This window comes from Elephas maximus, chromosome 20, assembly GCF_024166365.1.
Source record: "Elephas maximus indicus isolate mEleMax1 chromosome 20, mEleMax1 primary haplotype, whole genome shotgun sequence".
Lineage (NCBI taxonomy): Eukaryota > Metazoa > Chordata > Mammalia > Proboscidea > Elephantidae > Elephas > Elephas maximus.
In genome coordinates, this window is record NC_064838.1 from 44,697,731 (window position 1) to 44,714,226 (window position 16,496).

Sequence of the window (16,496 nt, forward strand, 5' to 3'; positions counted from 1 at the left end):
AGGTTGGGAGCCGAAGAAGGGGTTAATAGCAGGAGCTTCTAGAAAGGAAAGCAGAGAAGAGGAATTTCCCAGAGGAAAACCTGGGGCTGTGGAGAGGTGTGGTGGTCACTGTGCTGGCAGAAACCACAAATTCCAGGAGGTGCACACAGTCACTGCCTCTCCAGGAACCTCTCTCCAAGGTGACTGGAAATCTATGGAGGGCAAGGATCTTGGTGGCACAGTGGTTAAGAGCTTGGCTGCTAACCAAAAGGCTGGCAGTTCGAATCCATCAGCTGCTCCTTGGAAACCCTGTGGAGCAGTTCTACTCTGTCCTATAGGGTCATTGTGAGTCGGAATCCACACGATGGCAATGAGTTTGGTTTTTTTCAGTTTAGTGTCTACATTATTATTAAGCAAATAAAGAGTGAACTAATGCGTGAGAGTGAAATTACCTGGTTTGGTGAGGTTCCCTCTTACCAAGCCAACTTTGCCCTGTACTCATAAACAGATACACTACTTGTTGTCTAGGCCTTTTCAAAGCCCCATGAGTCCTCGAAGAGTCTATAGCAAGTCGTCTCGCTCCACATTTCTATGAGCTCAGGCCTGGGCTGGGCAGGAGATGAAGAAGCAGACCCAGAGAGGCCCAGAGAGGGTCAGCGGAGTGCCAACCAAGGTCACACAGCAAGCAAGAGCTCCACATCCCTGGATCCTCCTTCTCCACTGCCCCTCTCATCTCAGCCGTCTCCCCCACCCCAATCCTCCTCTTTCCTTCTTCACTCTCTCACCCTTCCCCTCTCCTTACCACCCACCACTCCTCTTGCCCCACCTCTCCCCCATCCCTCTGACCCCACTCTTCCTCATTTCCCCCCACCCGTCCCTCTCCCCCACCCCTCCTCCACCTCGCCCACTTTCCCTTTCCCCTACCCCACCCCCTCCCCCGCTTCTTTCTCCCTATCCCTCTGCTCTCCTCTTAGCCCACTTCTCCCCTTTTCCCTCCCTCCCCTCTCACTCCACTCCTCCCTCCCTGCCCCCCCCGCCGGCCCCGCCCCTTGCCTGCCCAGCTCTCGCCCGTTGCACAATCGGGCTCTAGCCTTGGCGGTGGCTCCTGGACTAGTGCGGGACGGACACCACCTCCGCCGGTGCCCGGGACAGAGCTGCTCTAGCAGAGACCCTCTGGCTGCGAGCTCGCGCCTCCCTCCCGCTGGTAAGTCCCTGCGCTGTTGTCCTCCAAGCGCGGCTGCCGGCTGCGCCAAGGGAAGGAAGAACTTTCCCTGCTCTCAGCTCCGGGTGCTTCGTCTCAGCCTCCGGGCCCGGAGGCCAGGGTCCTGGGTTCTCTTTGGAGCAGCCGAGCCTCCCACCTTGCCAGAGGTGTTCAGGGTTACTGGAGCACCTGCGCGGGGGCTGGCGCGCAACCGGATTGGCGGCTGCCTTGCGCGATGCTAGGCGTTTTACAGAATTCACACAACCCTGGGAGTGCAGGTATTATCAGCCCCGTGTACAGAAGAGAAAACTGAGGCTTGGAGAGAGAAAGAACAAACCGAAAGTCGGGGGCAAAGTTAGGGGCGGAGGGGCATTCCTGGGTCTCTGGCTTCGGTTTTGAAGCCCCTGACCCCATTCCCAGCTAGGAAAGGTCCCTGCTGATTGGCCAAGCCTGGGGGCTTGGCACGAGGGCCTTTTGTGATTGGAGCGTCCCAATCCCCCTGCAGCCGCAGTGCCTCAGGCTCTAGGCGCTGAGGAGGCGGTCCCTGGAGTCCAGCGGAACCCTCCCCGACAACGTGGTTCCTGGGGGTCTAGCTTCTAGGAACCAGACCCCAGGGCGCTTGTCCAGCCCCTCACCTGCCACTTGCAGGTAAGAAGAGGGGCGCTGGCATTAGCGGCCTTGTTTCATCCCCACTCCCCCACTTCTCTGTGACCTTGGGCAATTTTCTCAAACTCTGAATCTTAGTTTCCTCATCTGTAAAATTGGCGGCGAGACAGGGGATTACATGTTAAGAGCTAGGGCTTCTAACCAAAAGATCCGCAGTTGGAGTCCACCAGGGGCTCCTTGGAAACTCTATGGGACAGATCTACTCTGTCCTATAGGGTCGTTATGAGTCGGAATCAACTCGAAGGCCATGGATTTTACGGGTTGCCTCACGAGGGTGTTTGAGAATTAACAGATTATGCTGGTAAAGATGTAAGTCGCTGTGAGGCGCACCAGCAGCCCTCGGTCCACCGGCCTATGTGGTCAGGCTGCCTGCACCTCAGCCTCCTCCTGTTCCAGGACCGTGGGAAGAGACAGTGGAGGGCCGTGACCCTGAGGGAACCCAGCTGTGTGAAGGGCAAAGTGTCCTTCCTGCTGGTTGCCAGGCCAAGTAAGCTGACTGCACAAGCGGAGTCTTCCTCGAACCCTCAGAAGGACAGCTCAGGGGAGTGGAGCATGGCCTGACAGAGGAGATCCTGGGGCTGCCAGGAGGTCCAGCCTCTAGTTCAACTCCTCCAAGCACCCGCATCCCTCCGTTAGAGCTGCACTCCTCCCTGGGTCCAAGGACCAGAGAAAGAAAACAAATGGCCCAGAAGCTGCTGCTGTTCCTTGGGTCCACCTGGGGCAGGGGTCCATAGCAGGGTCCTGGGGAGCCAGGCCTGGGCTGGGGCTTGGGCATCAGCCCACAGCCTCTCCCACACACCCCCCTGAGGGGAGGACCCTGAGCTGTGCCAACTCTGGAAAGAGGCGGAGGAGAAGCCACTCCACATGGCCAGCCTGTAGGGTTTCTGTAGGCTTTTCCCCAGCTCCTCCTCCTCACTGCACTTGCTCTTTACGAGGCCAAAGGCCAAGGCTGAGTGAGGCCCTCCTGCTGCTCCTGTCCCTGCCCCAGTTTTTTCCCTGGACTGTGACAACAGCCACAGGAATGGCTGCCCTGTCTCTGCCTCCCTTCAGCTAAAGGGAGGTTTTTATTTTTCCCACTAGTAATACATGTTTGTTATGGAAAAAAAAAAAAAAAAGACTATTTTGATAAGAAAAAATAATGACAGTTATAAAAGAAATCCAAACCCCAAAAAGGTCTGCATAATGATAATCACTTTTAACATTGGTGTAAATCCTTCCAGCCTTTTACATTGCAAGTACACACATGTACACACATACACTGGCACACATACACTTATACCTTAAGCAATGATAATGGGGTGATAGTTAATATTATATGTCAACTTGGCTAGGCCATGATTCTCAGTATTATATAATTATCTTCCATTTTGTAATATAATGTAATCACCTCCATGATGTGATCTGATGTGATCAGCCAACCAGTTGTAAGGGGAGTTTCCCCAGGGGTATGGCCTGAACCCCATATATATATGAACTTTCTGGCAAAGTTTGCTTGCTTACTCTGGATCCCATTTCTGGCTCATCATTATCTGACCCCTGATTCTTGGTACTTGAGCCAGCAGCCTATCATCTGACCTGCTAATTCTGGTTCATCAGCCCCTGCAGCTGTGTGAGTCAGGAGAAGCCTCCAGCTGACACTTGACCCACGGACTTTGGGACTTGCCAGCCTCCGCAACAATGTGAGCAATTTTCGTGAAACAAATCTCTCTCTCTCTCTATGTACGCTTGACTGGTTTTCCTTCTCTAGAGAACCCAGCCTGAACATGGTACTGAGAGTGGTTCTAGAGAAACAAAATTGAAAGGATTTTTCTAAATTGGTTCTCAAGCCTGACTAGTCTTAAAGATGCTGGTAATTCTGCTTCCAGTAGTAAAAATGGCACTGCTAATCCATGGAATGAGGTGACGATATTAATATGCAAAATATCTGCACCAGTAGATGACATATGGGTGACAGGCAAGGCTCCTCATGATTGTATGATTGGTACTTTTCTATAATAAGAAGTATAGGGAAGCTGGTTAGTTGGTCCTACTTTTGCTAGACAAAGTAGTGAAAGAAAGAGATGAGCTCAGGACTTCAAAGTCACAGCTAAGGCGCCTCATAAAACACCTCAAAGCCATCACTTGAGCCTGGAAAGAAAGCCTTGGGTCTTGTAGTAACAGAGTGATATTACTGAAGACCAAACCCAGAGTCTTATTGTAAGACTAGCTGAATTACAAAATTAATTAAATTCCCAGCCTCAGATGCTGTCTAAATTTAAAGTGAGAGCAGTGAATGGGAAGAAAAGGGATCCTGAAACTTGGAATGGGGCTATATAGGCAGATAATCAGGAAGTTGGGGACATTGAGCCCTTAAGTTCCTTTGAATAACACCTGCCAACAGAACCAGCCCTCTCGTCTGAAGCAATTACTGCATCTTTCTCTGTCCAGCTACCATTCCCAGCAAAACCATTATCCCCTCCAGCCCCATTTGATAAGATTAACCTAGTTGTGTCCGAAGAGCGTTTGTCTGAGATATCACCTGGGGCAGCATCTGAGTCATTGCTTGGAGCAGATGACTTGCAAGACATTGCAGCACGTCCCCAGGACTGATCCCCACCACCCATTTTTGCTTCTAGACCTATAGTTAGACTTAAGTCTCAGTGAGCCCCTAAAGGTGAAATGCAAAGTGTCTCCCAGGAGGAGGTATGCTACTCTTCAAAAGAATTGCTTGACTTTTCTAACACGTACAAACAGAAACCTGGGAAATAAGTGCGGGAATGGCTAATAAGGTTGTGGGATAATGGTGCAAGGAACATGAAGTTGAATCAGCCTGAGTTTATTGATATGGGCCCACTAAGTACAGATCCTTCATTCAGTGTTTCAGATCTAGAGGTTAGAAAAGGATCTAATAGTTTATTTAATTGCTTCGCTGACGCATGGATTAAGCGATAAAAAAAAATAAAAACGATGGCCTACCCTAAATCAAGTTGAAGTGCCAGGCCTCCCTTGGTATATGGTAGAATAAGGTATCCAAAGGCTTAGGGAAATTGGCGTGTTAGAGTGGATTTATCAGGTTAGAACCCACAGACCCATACATGGAGTGCCCAGAAGACTCACCTTTTACCGCAACAGTGAGAAACAAATTTGTGAAGGGAGCCCCAGCATCCTTGAAGGCTGCTGTAATTGCTATTTTATGTAAGTCAGATTTGACAGTGGGAACTGCCCTAACTACAATGGGGCTAATTGGACCCCATGGTGATAGAGGCCAAGTGGCAGAACTTAATGGACAAAGACAAGGTGGGTGTGGTTACAGTAGTGGACAGCAGAGTCAAAGCAGTATTCAGAATAGTCTGACTCATATGAGCCTATAGCTACTTAGTTATGGTGCCCCTAGGAGTGAAATAGATGGAAACCATCTAAATACTTACTTGATCTGTTCAAATGAAAGAATTCTAGGCCAAGTGAACTACAGCCTAACTTGAATCAACAGAATAGAGTCATGGCCCCTCAATCAACTCCTAAACTTTAGCCAGTTTACAGACCCACATCCCCTTGAATGAAGGGGAAGCGAAGTCCCCTTAAGGAAGGACCCCACTCCACTGCCAGAAATTTGAACAATGAATCTTTCTCTCATCCTCCTCTAGACAGATCTATGGCCTTTTACAAGAGTGGGTGTTCATTGGGGAAAAGGGGCTTATCAGACTTTTTGGGGATTACTGAACACTGGCTGTGAACTGCCACTAATCCCAGGAGACCCAAAGCATTGCTGTGGCCCACCAGTCAGGAAGCGGGCATATAGAGGTCAGGTTACTAATGGAGTCTTAGCTCAGGTCCATCTTACAGAGGGCCCAGTAGGTGCCCCAATCCATCCTGTAGTGTTTTCCCCAGTTCCAGAATGCACAATTGGAATAGACATACTCAGTAACTGGCAGAACCCATATATTGTACCCCTGACGTGGGAAGTGAGTGCTATCATGGTAGGAAAAGCCAGGTGGAAACCATTAGAACTGCCTCTACCTAGGAAAATAGTAAACCAAACCCAATACCATATTCCTGGAGGGACTGCAGAGATTAGCGCCACCATCAAGGACTTGAAGGATGCAAGGGTGGTGATTCCCATCACATCCCCATTCAACTTGCCTATTTGCCCTGTGCAAAAAACAGATGGATCTTGGAGAATGACAGTAGATTATTGAAAATTTAACCAGGTGGTGACTTCAATTGCAGTGCTGTTCCAGATGTGGTTTCATTGTTTGAGCAAATTAATACGTTTCCTGATACTTGGTATGCAGCTATTGAGCTGGCCAATGTCTTTTTCTCGATTCTGATTTCAAAGGATCAACCAGAAGCAATTTGCCTTCAGATGGCAAAGCCAGCAATATACCTTCACTGTCCTACCTCAGAGTATATTGACTCTACAGCTCTGTATCATAATTTAGTCCTCAGGTACCTTGATTGCTTTTCCTTTCCACAAAATGTCACACTACTTTATAACATTGATGACATTATGCTGATTGGACCTAGTAAAGAAGAAGTATCAATGACTCTGGACTTACTGGTGAGATATTTACATGTTAGAAAGTGGGAAATTAATCCAATAAAAGTTATGTGCCTTCCTCCTCAGTGAAATTTCTAGTAGTTCAGTGGGTGGGACATGTTGAGATATTCCTTCTAAGGTGAAGGAAAATTTGTTGCATTTGGCCCCTCCTACAACTAAAAAGGGGCACAACACCTGGTGGACCTCTTTGGTTTTTAGAGACAACATATTCCTTATTAGGGTGTGCTACTCTGGCCTGTTCGTCAAGTGACTTGAAAAGATATTAGTTTGGAGTGGGGCCCAGAGCAAAAGAAGGCTCTGGAACAGTTTCAGGCTGCCACGCAAACCACTCTGCCATTTGAGCTATATGATCAGGCTGATTCAATGGTGTTTGAAGTGTCAGTGGCACATAGAAATGTTGTTTGGTCTTTGGCAGGCCCCTAATGATGAATCACAGTGCAGACTCTTCAGGATTTGTGAGCAAAGCCGTGCCATGCTCTGCAGATAACTACTCTTCTTTTGAGAAACAGATTTTGGCTTGTTACTGAGCTTTAGTAGAGACTGAATGCCTAACGTTGGGCCACAGAGTTATGATGAGGCTTGAGCTGCCCATCCTGAACTGGGTGTTGTCTGACCCACAGAGTCACAAATTCAGATGTGCACAGCAACATACCATCATTAAATGGAAGTGGAATGTATGAGATTGGGCTTGAGCAGGACCCAAAGGTACAAGCTAGTTGCATGAAGAAGTGGCTCAAATACCCATGGTCTCCACTCCTGTCATATTACCTTCTTCCCCCATGGCCTCATGAGGGGTTCCTTATGATCTGTTGACTGAGGAAAAGATGGTTCTGCATGATATGCAAACATTACTTGAAACTGGACGACAGCAGCACTGCAGCCCCTTTCTGGGAACTCCCTGAAGGACGGTGGTGAAGGGAGATCCTCCCAATGGGCAGAACTTTGAGTAGTGCACCTGATTGTTCACTTTGCTTGGAAGGAGAAATGGCCAGATGGCTGTGGCCAATGGTTTGGCTGGAAGGTCAGGGACTTAGAAGGAACATGATTGGAAAGTTGGTGACAAGGAGGTATGAGGAAGAGATATGTGAGTAGACTTCTCTGAATGTGCCAAATTAGTGAAGATATTTGTGTCTCATGTGAATGCCAGCCAAAGGGTGACCTTGGAAAAGGAGGATTTTAACAATCAAGTGGATAGGATGACATGTTCTGTGAAAACCAGTCATCCCCTTTCCTCAGCCACTCTTGTCATTGCCTAATGGGCTCATGAACAAAGTAGTCACAGTGGTAGGGATGGAGGTCACACATACGCTCAGCACTGTAGACTTCCACTCACCAAGGCTGGCTTGGCACAGCCACTGCTGAGAGCCCAATCTGCCAGCAACAGAGACCAAAACTGAGTCCCCAGTATGGCACCATTCCTTGAGGTGATCAATCCGGTGGCAGTTGATTTCATCGGACTGTCCCATCATGGAAAGTGCACTGTTGTTGCAAGATTCTATATGTTATATCATTTACCGTAGCTGTCCTTTATTCTTGCATACCTCTCAGTGTCTTCATTCACCTTGGTTAAATTGTGCTCACTTCCACTGTATTGTGTATTGCCTTTCCCATCAGCAGAATTATCATGTGTCTACTATCTAGTAAGTGATTATCCCTGCCTCCCCCTCCCATCCCTGGAAACCATCAAAGAAAGTTGCTTTCTGTGTGTATACCTATTTTTGCCTCTTTGTAAAAGTGAGATCATGCAATATTTGTCCTTTTGTGTTTGACTTATTTCACTCAGCATAATGTCCTCCAGATTCATCAATGTTATGTTTTGTAAACTTGTCATTATTCTTTATCACTGGATAGTATTCCATCATATGTATGTACCAATTTTTTTTTAACCATTCATCTATTGATGACATTTAGGTTGTTTCCATCCTTTTGATGTTGTGTATAATGCTGCAGTGAGCATGGAAGTGCATATATTTATTCATGTCACTGCTCTTATATCTCTAGGATATACACCTAGGAGTGGGATTACTGGATTGTAAGGTATTTCTAGGTTTTTGCTTTCCGTAGTGGTTGTACCGTTTTACAATCCCATCAACAGTGTATAAGAGTTCCAATCTCCTCACAACCTTGCCAGCATTTGTTTGTTTTGAACAGTGCCATTTTTGCAGGGGTGAGATGATATCGTAGTTTTCATTTGCATCTCTCTAATGGCTAATGATCACAAGCATCTCTTTATGTGTTTGTGAGTCATCTGAATGTCCTCTTTGGTGACGTGCCTGTTCATGTCCTTTGCCCATTTTTTGATGGAATTATTTGTCTTTTTGTTGTTGAGTTCTTGAAGTTTTCTATATATTTTAGAGATTAGACCCTTGTCAGATATGTCATTAACAATTTTTTTCCTCAGTCTATAGATTCTCTTGGCTGTAATTCTTCCAAGACAGACTTTTTTCATTTTTCTGGTTGGTATATTTAGTATTCTTTACCGGTGCCATAATTCAAATGCTTTAATTCTTCTTTGGTCTTCCTTATTCATTGTCCAGCTTTCACATGCATATGAGGCAATTGAAAATACTATGGCTTGGGTCAGGCACACCTTAGTCATCAAGGTGACATCTTTGCTTTTTAACACTTTAAAGAGGTCTTTTGCAGAAGTTTTGACCAATGCAATTCATTGTTTGATTTCTTGACCACTGCTTCCATCTGCACTGATTGTGGATCCAAGTAAAATGAAATCCTTGACAACTTTAATAATTTTCTCCATAAGCAATAACTCCCCCCTTTCTCCTCCCTCCTACCCCTGGTAACCACTAATAAACTTTGTTATCTATACATTTGCCTGTTCTTGTCTTTTTATACGTGAGGTCATACAATTTTGTCCTTTTGTGAGTGAATTATTTCACTCAGCATAATATCTTCAAGCTCCATACATATTGTAGCATGTAACAAGACTTCTTTTCTTGGTACAGCCACTTTGGAAATCAATTTGGTACTTCCTTAAAAAGCTAGAAATAGAACTGCTGTACAACCCAGCAATTCTACTTGGAATATACCCTAAAGAAATAAGGGCCTTCACGTGAACATACATATGTACACCCATATTCATTGCAGCACTGTTTACAATAGCAAAAAGATGGAAGCAACCAAGGTGCCCATCAATGGATGAATGGATAAATAAATTATGGTACATTCACATAATGGAATACTACACAACAATTAAGAACAATGGTGAATCTGTGAAACATTTCATAACATGGAGCAATCTGGAAGGCATTATGCTGAGTGAAATTAGTCAGTTGCAAAAGGACAAGTATTGTATGAGACCACTATTATAAGAAACTAGATTAAGTTTAAACACAGAAGAAAATATTCTTTGATGGTTACGAAGGTGGGGAGGGAGGGAGAGGGATATTCACTAGCTAGATAGTAAACAAGAATTTTTTTTTTTTTAGGTAAAGGGAAGGGCAACACATAACACAGGGATAGTCAGTACAACTGGACTAAACCAAGAGCAAAGAAGTTTCCTGAATACAACCAAAAGCTTCAAAGGCCAGAGTAGCAGGGATGGGGGTCTGGGGACCACGGTTTCAGGGGACATCTAGGTCAATTGGCATAACAAAATGTATTAAGAAAATGTTCTGCATTCCACTTTGGTGAGAGGCGTCTGGGGTACTAAACCCTAGCAAGCATCCATCTAAGATGCATAAATTGGGCTCAACCCACCTGGAGCAAAGGAGAATGAAGAACACCAAGGACACAAGGTAAATATGAGCTCAAGAGACAGAAAAGGCCACACAGACCAGAGACTCCATTAGCCTGAGATCAGCTACCACCGATTACTGCCCTGACAGGGAGCACAACAGAGAATCCCTGATGGAGCAGGAGAACAGAGGGATGCAGATCTTAAATTCTCGTAAAAAGACCAGGCTTAGTGATCTGACTGAGACTGGAGGGCCCCTGATGATCATGGTCCCAAGGCCCTTTGATGGCCCAAGATTGGAACCATTCCTGAAGCCAACTCTACAGACAAGGATTTGCTTTTTAGATAATGATGCTGGTCAGGAATGAACTTCGTAGCTCAAGTAGACACATGAGACCATGTGGGTAACTCCTGTCTAGTGGTGAGATGTGAAGGAAGAGGGGGACGGGAGCTAGTTAAATGGACACGGGGAATACAGAGTGGAGAGGAGGAATGTCCTGTCTCATTAAGGGGAGAGCAGCTGGGAGTACGTGGTGGGGTGCGTAGGGCTTTTTGTATGAGAGACTGACTTGATTTGTAAACTTTCACCTAAAGCACAGTAAATAAATTAAAAAAAAAACCAACTTCATTTCTCTTACTGGCTAAGTAGAATTCCATTGTATATATGTACCATGTTTTGTTTATCCATTTGTCCATTGATGGGCATTTAGGTTGTTTCTACCTCTTGGCTATTGTCAACAGTATTGCGATGAAAATTGATGAACAAAGGCAAGGTCATGGAAGCGCCACAGACACATCCAAACTCCCTGAGGGACCGAATTGCTGGGCTGAGGGGTGTGGGGACCATGGTCTTGGGGAACATCTGGCTCAAATGACAACATAGTTTATAAAGAAATTGTTCGACATTCTACTTTTGTGAGTAGCATCTGGGGTCTTAAAAGCCTGTGAGCAGCCATCTAAGATACTTTACTGGTCTTACCTCTTCAAGAGCAAGGAAGAATGAAAAAAACTAAACATGCAAGGGAAAGATTAGTCCAAAGGACTAATGCGCCACATCTACTACGGCGCCCACCAGACTGAGTCCAGTTCAGCTATATGGTGCCTGACTACCACCATGGATTGCTCTGACAGAGATCACAATAGAGGTCCTGGACAGAGCTGGGGAAAATGCAGAACAAAATTCTAACTCAAAAAAAAAGACCAGACTTAGTGGCCTGACAGAAACTGGACAAATCCCGAGAGTGTGGCCCCCGGACACCCTTTTGGTTCAGTAATGAAGCCACTCCCGAGGTTCACCCTTCAGCCGAAGATTAGACAGGCTCATGAAACAAAACGAGACTAAAGGGGCACAACAGCCTAGGAAGAAGGACTAGACAGCAGGAGAGGAAAGGAAAGATGGTAATAGGGAACCGAAGGTCAAGAAGGGAGAGTGTTGACATTTTTGGGTTTGGTAATCAACGCCACAAAACAGTAAGTGTACTATTCAATGAAAAACTAGTTTGTTCTGTAAACCTTCATCTAAAGTACAATAAAAAATAAAAAGAAGGCTTCAGAAAAAAAAAATAAAAAAAGAAGAAATAAATTGATGTACAAGTATCTGTTTGAGTCTCTGCTTTCAAGTCCTTTGGATATATACCTAAATGTGGAATTGTGGGTAATATGGTAGTTCTGGTTGTAGTTTTTTGAGGAACCACCGCATTGTTTTTCACAACAGCTACTCTATCATTCCCTTCAGCAGTGGATAAGGGTTCCGATTTCCCCACATCCTTGCCAACATTTGTTATTTTCTGAAATCTTTTTTTTTTTTTTTTATCTGAGTCATCCTGGAAACCCTGGTGGCGTAGTGGTTAAGTGCTATGGCTGCTAACCAAAGGGTCAGCAGTTCGAATCTGCCATGCACTTCTTGGAAACTCTATGGGGCAGTTCTACTCTGTCCTATAGGGTCGCTATGAGTCAGAATCGACTTGACGGCACTGGGTTTTGGTTTGGTTAGTCATCCTAGTGGGAATGAAATGGTAACTCATTGTGGTTTTGATTTACATCTCTCTGATGGCTAATGACATTGAGCATCTTTTCATATGTTTGGTGGTCATTTGGAAGTTCTCTTTGGTGAAATGTATGTTCAAGTCCTTCGCCCATTTTTTGATTGGGTTGTCTTTTTGTTGTTAAATTGTCTAAGTTTTATATAAAAAAAACACCCACTAGTTTTATATATATTTGGATTATTAGATTCTTATTAGCTATATGCTTTCTGAAGATATTCTCCCAGTTGGTAACTTGTCTTTTCTCTTTTTGGTAACATCTTTTGATGAATAAATTTTTTCATTTTTATGAGGTTTATTTTCTTTTTCTGTTTGTCCTTTTGTTATTATATTAGACAATCCATTGTTAAATGCTATGCTTAACAGAGCTTCCCCTGCATTTTCTTCTAAGAATTTTATGGTATTGGTCTTTATGTTTAGGCCTTTAATTTGTTTTTGTGTGTGGTGTGGGAAGTTTCTTTGTTTCATCTTTCTGCATGTGGAAATCCATTTTCCAAACACCATTTATTGAAGAGACTCTCCTTTCCCCCATTGAATGGACTTAGGACCCTTGTCAAAAATCAGTTAACCATAGATGTGTGCATTTGTTTCTGGACTCTCAATTCTATTCCATTGTTCTATGTGTCTATTGTTATACCAGTACCAGGCTGTTTTTGATTACTGTAGCTGTATAATATGTTTTAAAATTAGGAAGTATGAGTCCTCCTACTATGTTCTCTTTCAATATTGGCTTAGCTATTTGAGACTTCTTTCCATTCCACATAAAGTTTAGGGTTTGGTTTTCCATTTCTGTAAAGAAGGCTGTTGGAATTTTGATTGGGATTGTGTTGAATCTATAGGTCACTGTCATAGGTTGAATTGTGTCCCTAAAAAATATATGTATCAACTTGACTAGGTCACGATTCCCAGTATTGTGTGATTGTTTACCATTTTGTCATCTGATGTGATTTTCCTATGTGTTGTAAACCCTAGCTCTATGATGTTGATGAGATGGGATTAGTGGCAGTGATTTTAATGAGTCAGGACTCAATCTACAAGATTGGATTGTGTCTTGGGCCAGTCTTTTTGGAGATATAAAAGAGAGAAGCGAGCACCAAGAAAGCAGCACTGGGAGCAGAGTGTGTCCTTTGGACCCAAGGTTCCTGTGTAGAGGAGCTCCTAGACCACGAGAAGATTGACAACAAGGACCTTCCTCCAGAGTTGGCAGAGAGAGAAAGCCTTGCTGGAGCCCTGAATTTGAACTAGCCTGCTAGACTGTGAGAGAACAAATGTGCTTGTTAAAGCCATCCACTCATGGTGTTTCTGTTATAGCAGCACTAGAAAACCAAGACAGCCACTTTGGGTATTATTGACATCTCAACAATAGAAAGTCTTCTAATCCATGATCATGGAATATCTTTCCATTTATTTAAGTCTTCTTTAATCTCTTTCAGTGGTGTTTTATAATTTTCATTGTGTAAGTCTTTTACATCGCTAGTTAAATTTACTCCTAGGTATATTATTCCCTTAAGTGGTATTATAAATGGAATTGTTTCTCTAATTTCTCTTTCAGATTTCTCCTTGCTTGTATACAGAAACCCAGGTTATTTTTGTTTGTTGACCTTGCACCTTGCAACTTCAATAAATTCTTCTATCAGCTCTAGGAGCTTTCTTGCAGACTCTTTGGAATTTTCTATATATAGGATCATGTTGCCTGTGAGTAAAGATAATTTTACTTCTTCTTTTCCAATGTGGATACATTTTATTGTGTGTGTATATGTGTGTGTCTTATTACTCTGGCTTGGACTTCTAATGCAAATTGAATAGAAATAGTAAGAGTGGGCACCCATGTCGTGTTCCTAATTTCAAGGGGAAAGCTTTCAATCTTTCTTTATTAAGTATGATGTTGGCTGTTGGCTTTTCATATATGGCCTGAATCATATTGAGGAACTTCCCTTCTATTCCAATCTTTGTGAGGTTTTCATCAAGAAAGGGTGTTGGATTTTATCAAATGCATTTTCCACATTCATAGAGATGATCATTTGGTTCTTTTCCTTTGTTGTATTAATGTAGTGTATTACATTGATTGATTTTCTAATATCAAACCATTCCTACATTCCTGGAATAAATTATACTTGCTCATGTTGTATAATTCATTTAATATGCTTTTGGATTCTGTTCGTCTAGTATTTTGTTGAGGATTTTTGCATCTGTATTTGTAAGGGATATTGGCCTTAGTTTTCTTTTCTTGTGTTGTCTTTGGCTTGTTTTGGTATCTGGGTTATGCTTGTGTCATAGAATGAATTAGGTGATATCTTTTTCTTGTCTATCTTTTGGAACAATTTAAACAGGATTGGTGTCAATTCTTCTCTGAATTCTCCTCTAAATGTTTGGTAGAATTTCCCAGGGAATCCGTCTGGTCCAGGACTTTTTTTTGTTGGGAGGTTTTTGATCACTTTTTCAATCTTTCATTTGTTATGAGTCAATTGAAATTTTCTATTTTGTTTTGAGGCAATTTGGATAGGTTCTGTGCTTCTAAGAATTTGTCCATATCATTTAGGTTATTGTTATGGGTTGAATTGTGTCTCTCCAAAAAATATGTGTTTTAAATCCTACCACTATGCTTGTGGCTTTAATCCCACTTGGGAATGGATTTTATTTGTTACATTAATGAGGGAAGGTTAGTGTCGAATGTATGTCGAGTCAATCGCTTTTGAGATATAAAAGAGATTAAATAAGTGAGCTGGGCAGGGATGGGGGAAGAGAGCTGCCAAGCCACATGAAGATAGCCCAGGAGCAGAACTCAGAGAGACAGGGATCCTCCTCAAGAACTGGCAGAGAGAGAAAGCCTGCTCTTAGAACCGGAACCTTGAATTTGAACTTCTAGCTTCCTAAACCATGAGAAAGTAAATTTCTGTTTGTTAAAGCTACCCACTTGTGGTATTTCTGTAATAGCAGCACTAGATAACTAAAAGAGTTATCCAGTTTGTTGCTGAACAGTTCTTCATAATATTCTATCATAATTCTCTATATTTGTATTGAGTCAGTTGTAAAGTCCCCTCTTTCATTTCTTACTTTGGTTAGTTACATCTTTTCTATTTTTTCCTTTGTCAGTCTGTTGTTGTCATTAGGTCCCATCAAGTTGATTCCAACTTGTAGTGACCCTACAGCGACCCTATGGGACGGAGTAGAACTGCACCGTAGGGTTTTCAAGAAGTGCCTGGTGAATTTGAACTGACAGCCTTTTGGTTAGCAGCCGAGCTCTTAACCGTTACACAACCCACCCATAACCCATTGCCATTGAGTCAATTCTGACTCATAGTGACCCAATAGGACAAAGTAGAACTGCCCATAGGGTTTCCAAGGAGCACCTGGTGGATTCAAACTGCCAACCTTTTTGGTTAGTAGCCAGTAGCTCTTGACCACTATGCACCAGGGTTTCTCTGTCATGCAAAGATTTGTCAATTTTATTGATCTTTTCAAAGAACCAACTTTTGGTTTTATTGATTCTCTCTATTGTTTTTCTGCTTCCAATTTTATTTATTTCTGCTCTGCTCTTTGTTGTTTCTTTTCTCCTGGTAGGCTTAGGCTTAGTTTGCTCTTATCTTTCTAGTTCTTGAAGTTGTCGAGTTAGGCTGTTGATTTGAGATTTTTCTTCTTTTTTTCATGTAGGCATTTATTGCTATAAGCTTCCTTCCTAGTATTGGGAAAACCCTTTCAGTAAAGAGTGCTGGCTCAATTCAATATTTATATGGAAAAATCCTTCTGGATTTCTGCATCACACTGTATACAAAATCAATTCCAGAATGTAAAAATTGCATGGGAGTGGAGTCTGACCTTCTCCAATTTCATGAGGAAGAAGGAGAATCAAGATCAACAGCCCAAGGCTGATTCTTATGAGGTGGAGATCAGACATGCCCCCTCTCTCCTCCATCTTTACCAACTCTGACAATGATCGTTCCTCCTATGCCATTCCCTGCTACTCTGCTAGGTTTGATAACTCATTGCAATGGCCACACAAAACTCACAGACAATACTCACGATTATGGGGCTTATTAGGGAAGTAACAGGTTACAGTTCAGGTTCAGGAATGCTCAGGATAGAGTTCTTTCATCACGACAGCCTCTTCCCAGTCGTGGCTGCAGGCATGCCTCTCTCTGGCCTCTCGGCCTCTGCCCTGCTCAGGAAAGTGTTACAAAGCTCTTCCAGCTCTGCCAGTAAGTGCCCAGAAGCACCCCACTCCGCCAGTAAGCCTCAGCCCAAAGGCTTTCAGACTTCTTGCTCCGTGGGCTGGGAAGCCTACTGCATAGTCTTCTGCTGGTCTTTCCTGCCAGTCTCCTGGTTCTGCTGCCTCTGCTGCTCCTGTTTCTTCTTTCCGTGTTGCTGTCTTTGGTATTA

The 16,496-nt window shown here is 43.7% G+C and overlaps 1 protein-coding gene across 4 annotated transcripts in view; it reads left to right on the forward strand.

Annotated features, from left to right (window-relative positions):
- Nucleotides 1-1,036: 1,036 nt before the first annotated feature.
- ALDH1L1 (aldehyde dehydrogenase 1 family member L1) overlaps nt 1,037-16,496 on the forward strand; it is a 79,238-nt gene continuing 63,778 nt past the window's right edge. For 3 of the 4 annotated variants that reach the window (XR_007514387.1, XR_007514386.1, XM_049861811.1), the window contains exons 1-2: nt 1,037-1,183; nt 3,443-3,525. Coding sequence is in view for 1 of the 4 variants with exons in the window: in XM_049861811.1 (XP_049717768.1) it covers nt 3,524-3,525 (2 nt within the window). In the remaining 3 variants the exon portion in view is untranslated. The remainder of the gene's footprint in view (nt 1,184-3,442; nt 3,526-16,496) is intronic. The other variant, XM_049861812.1, reaches the window with a different exon arrangement.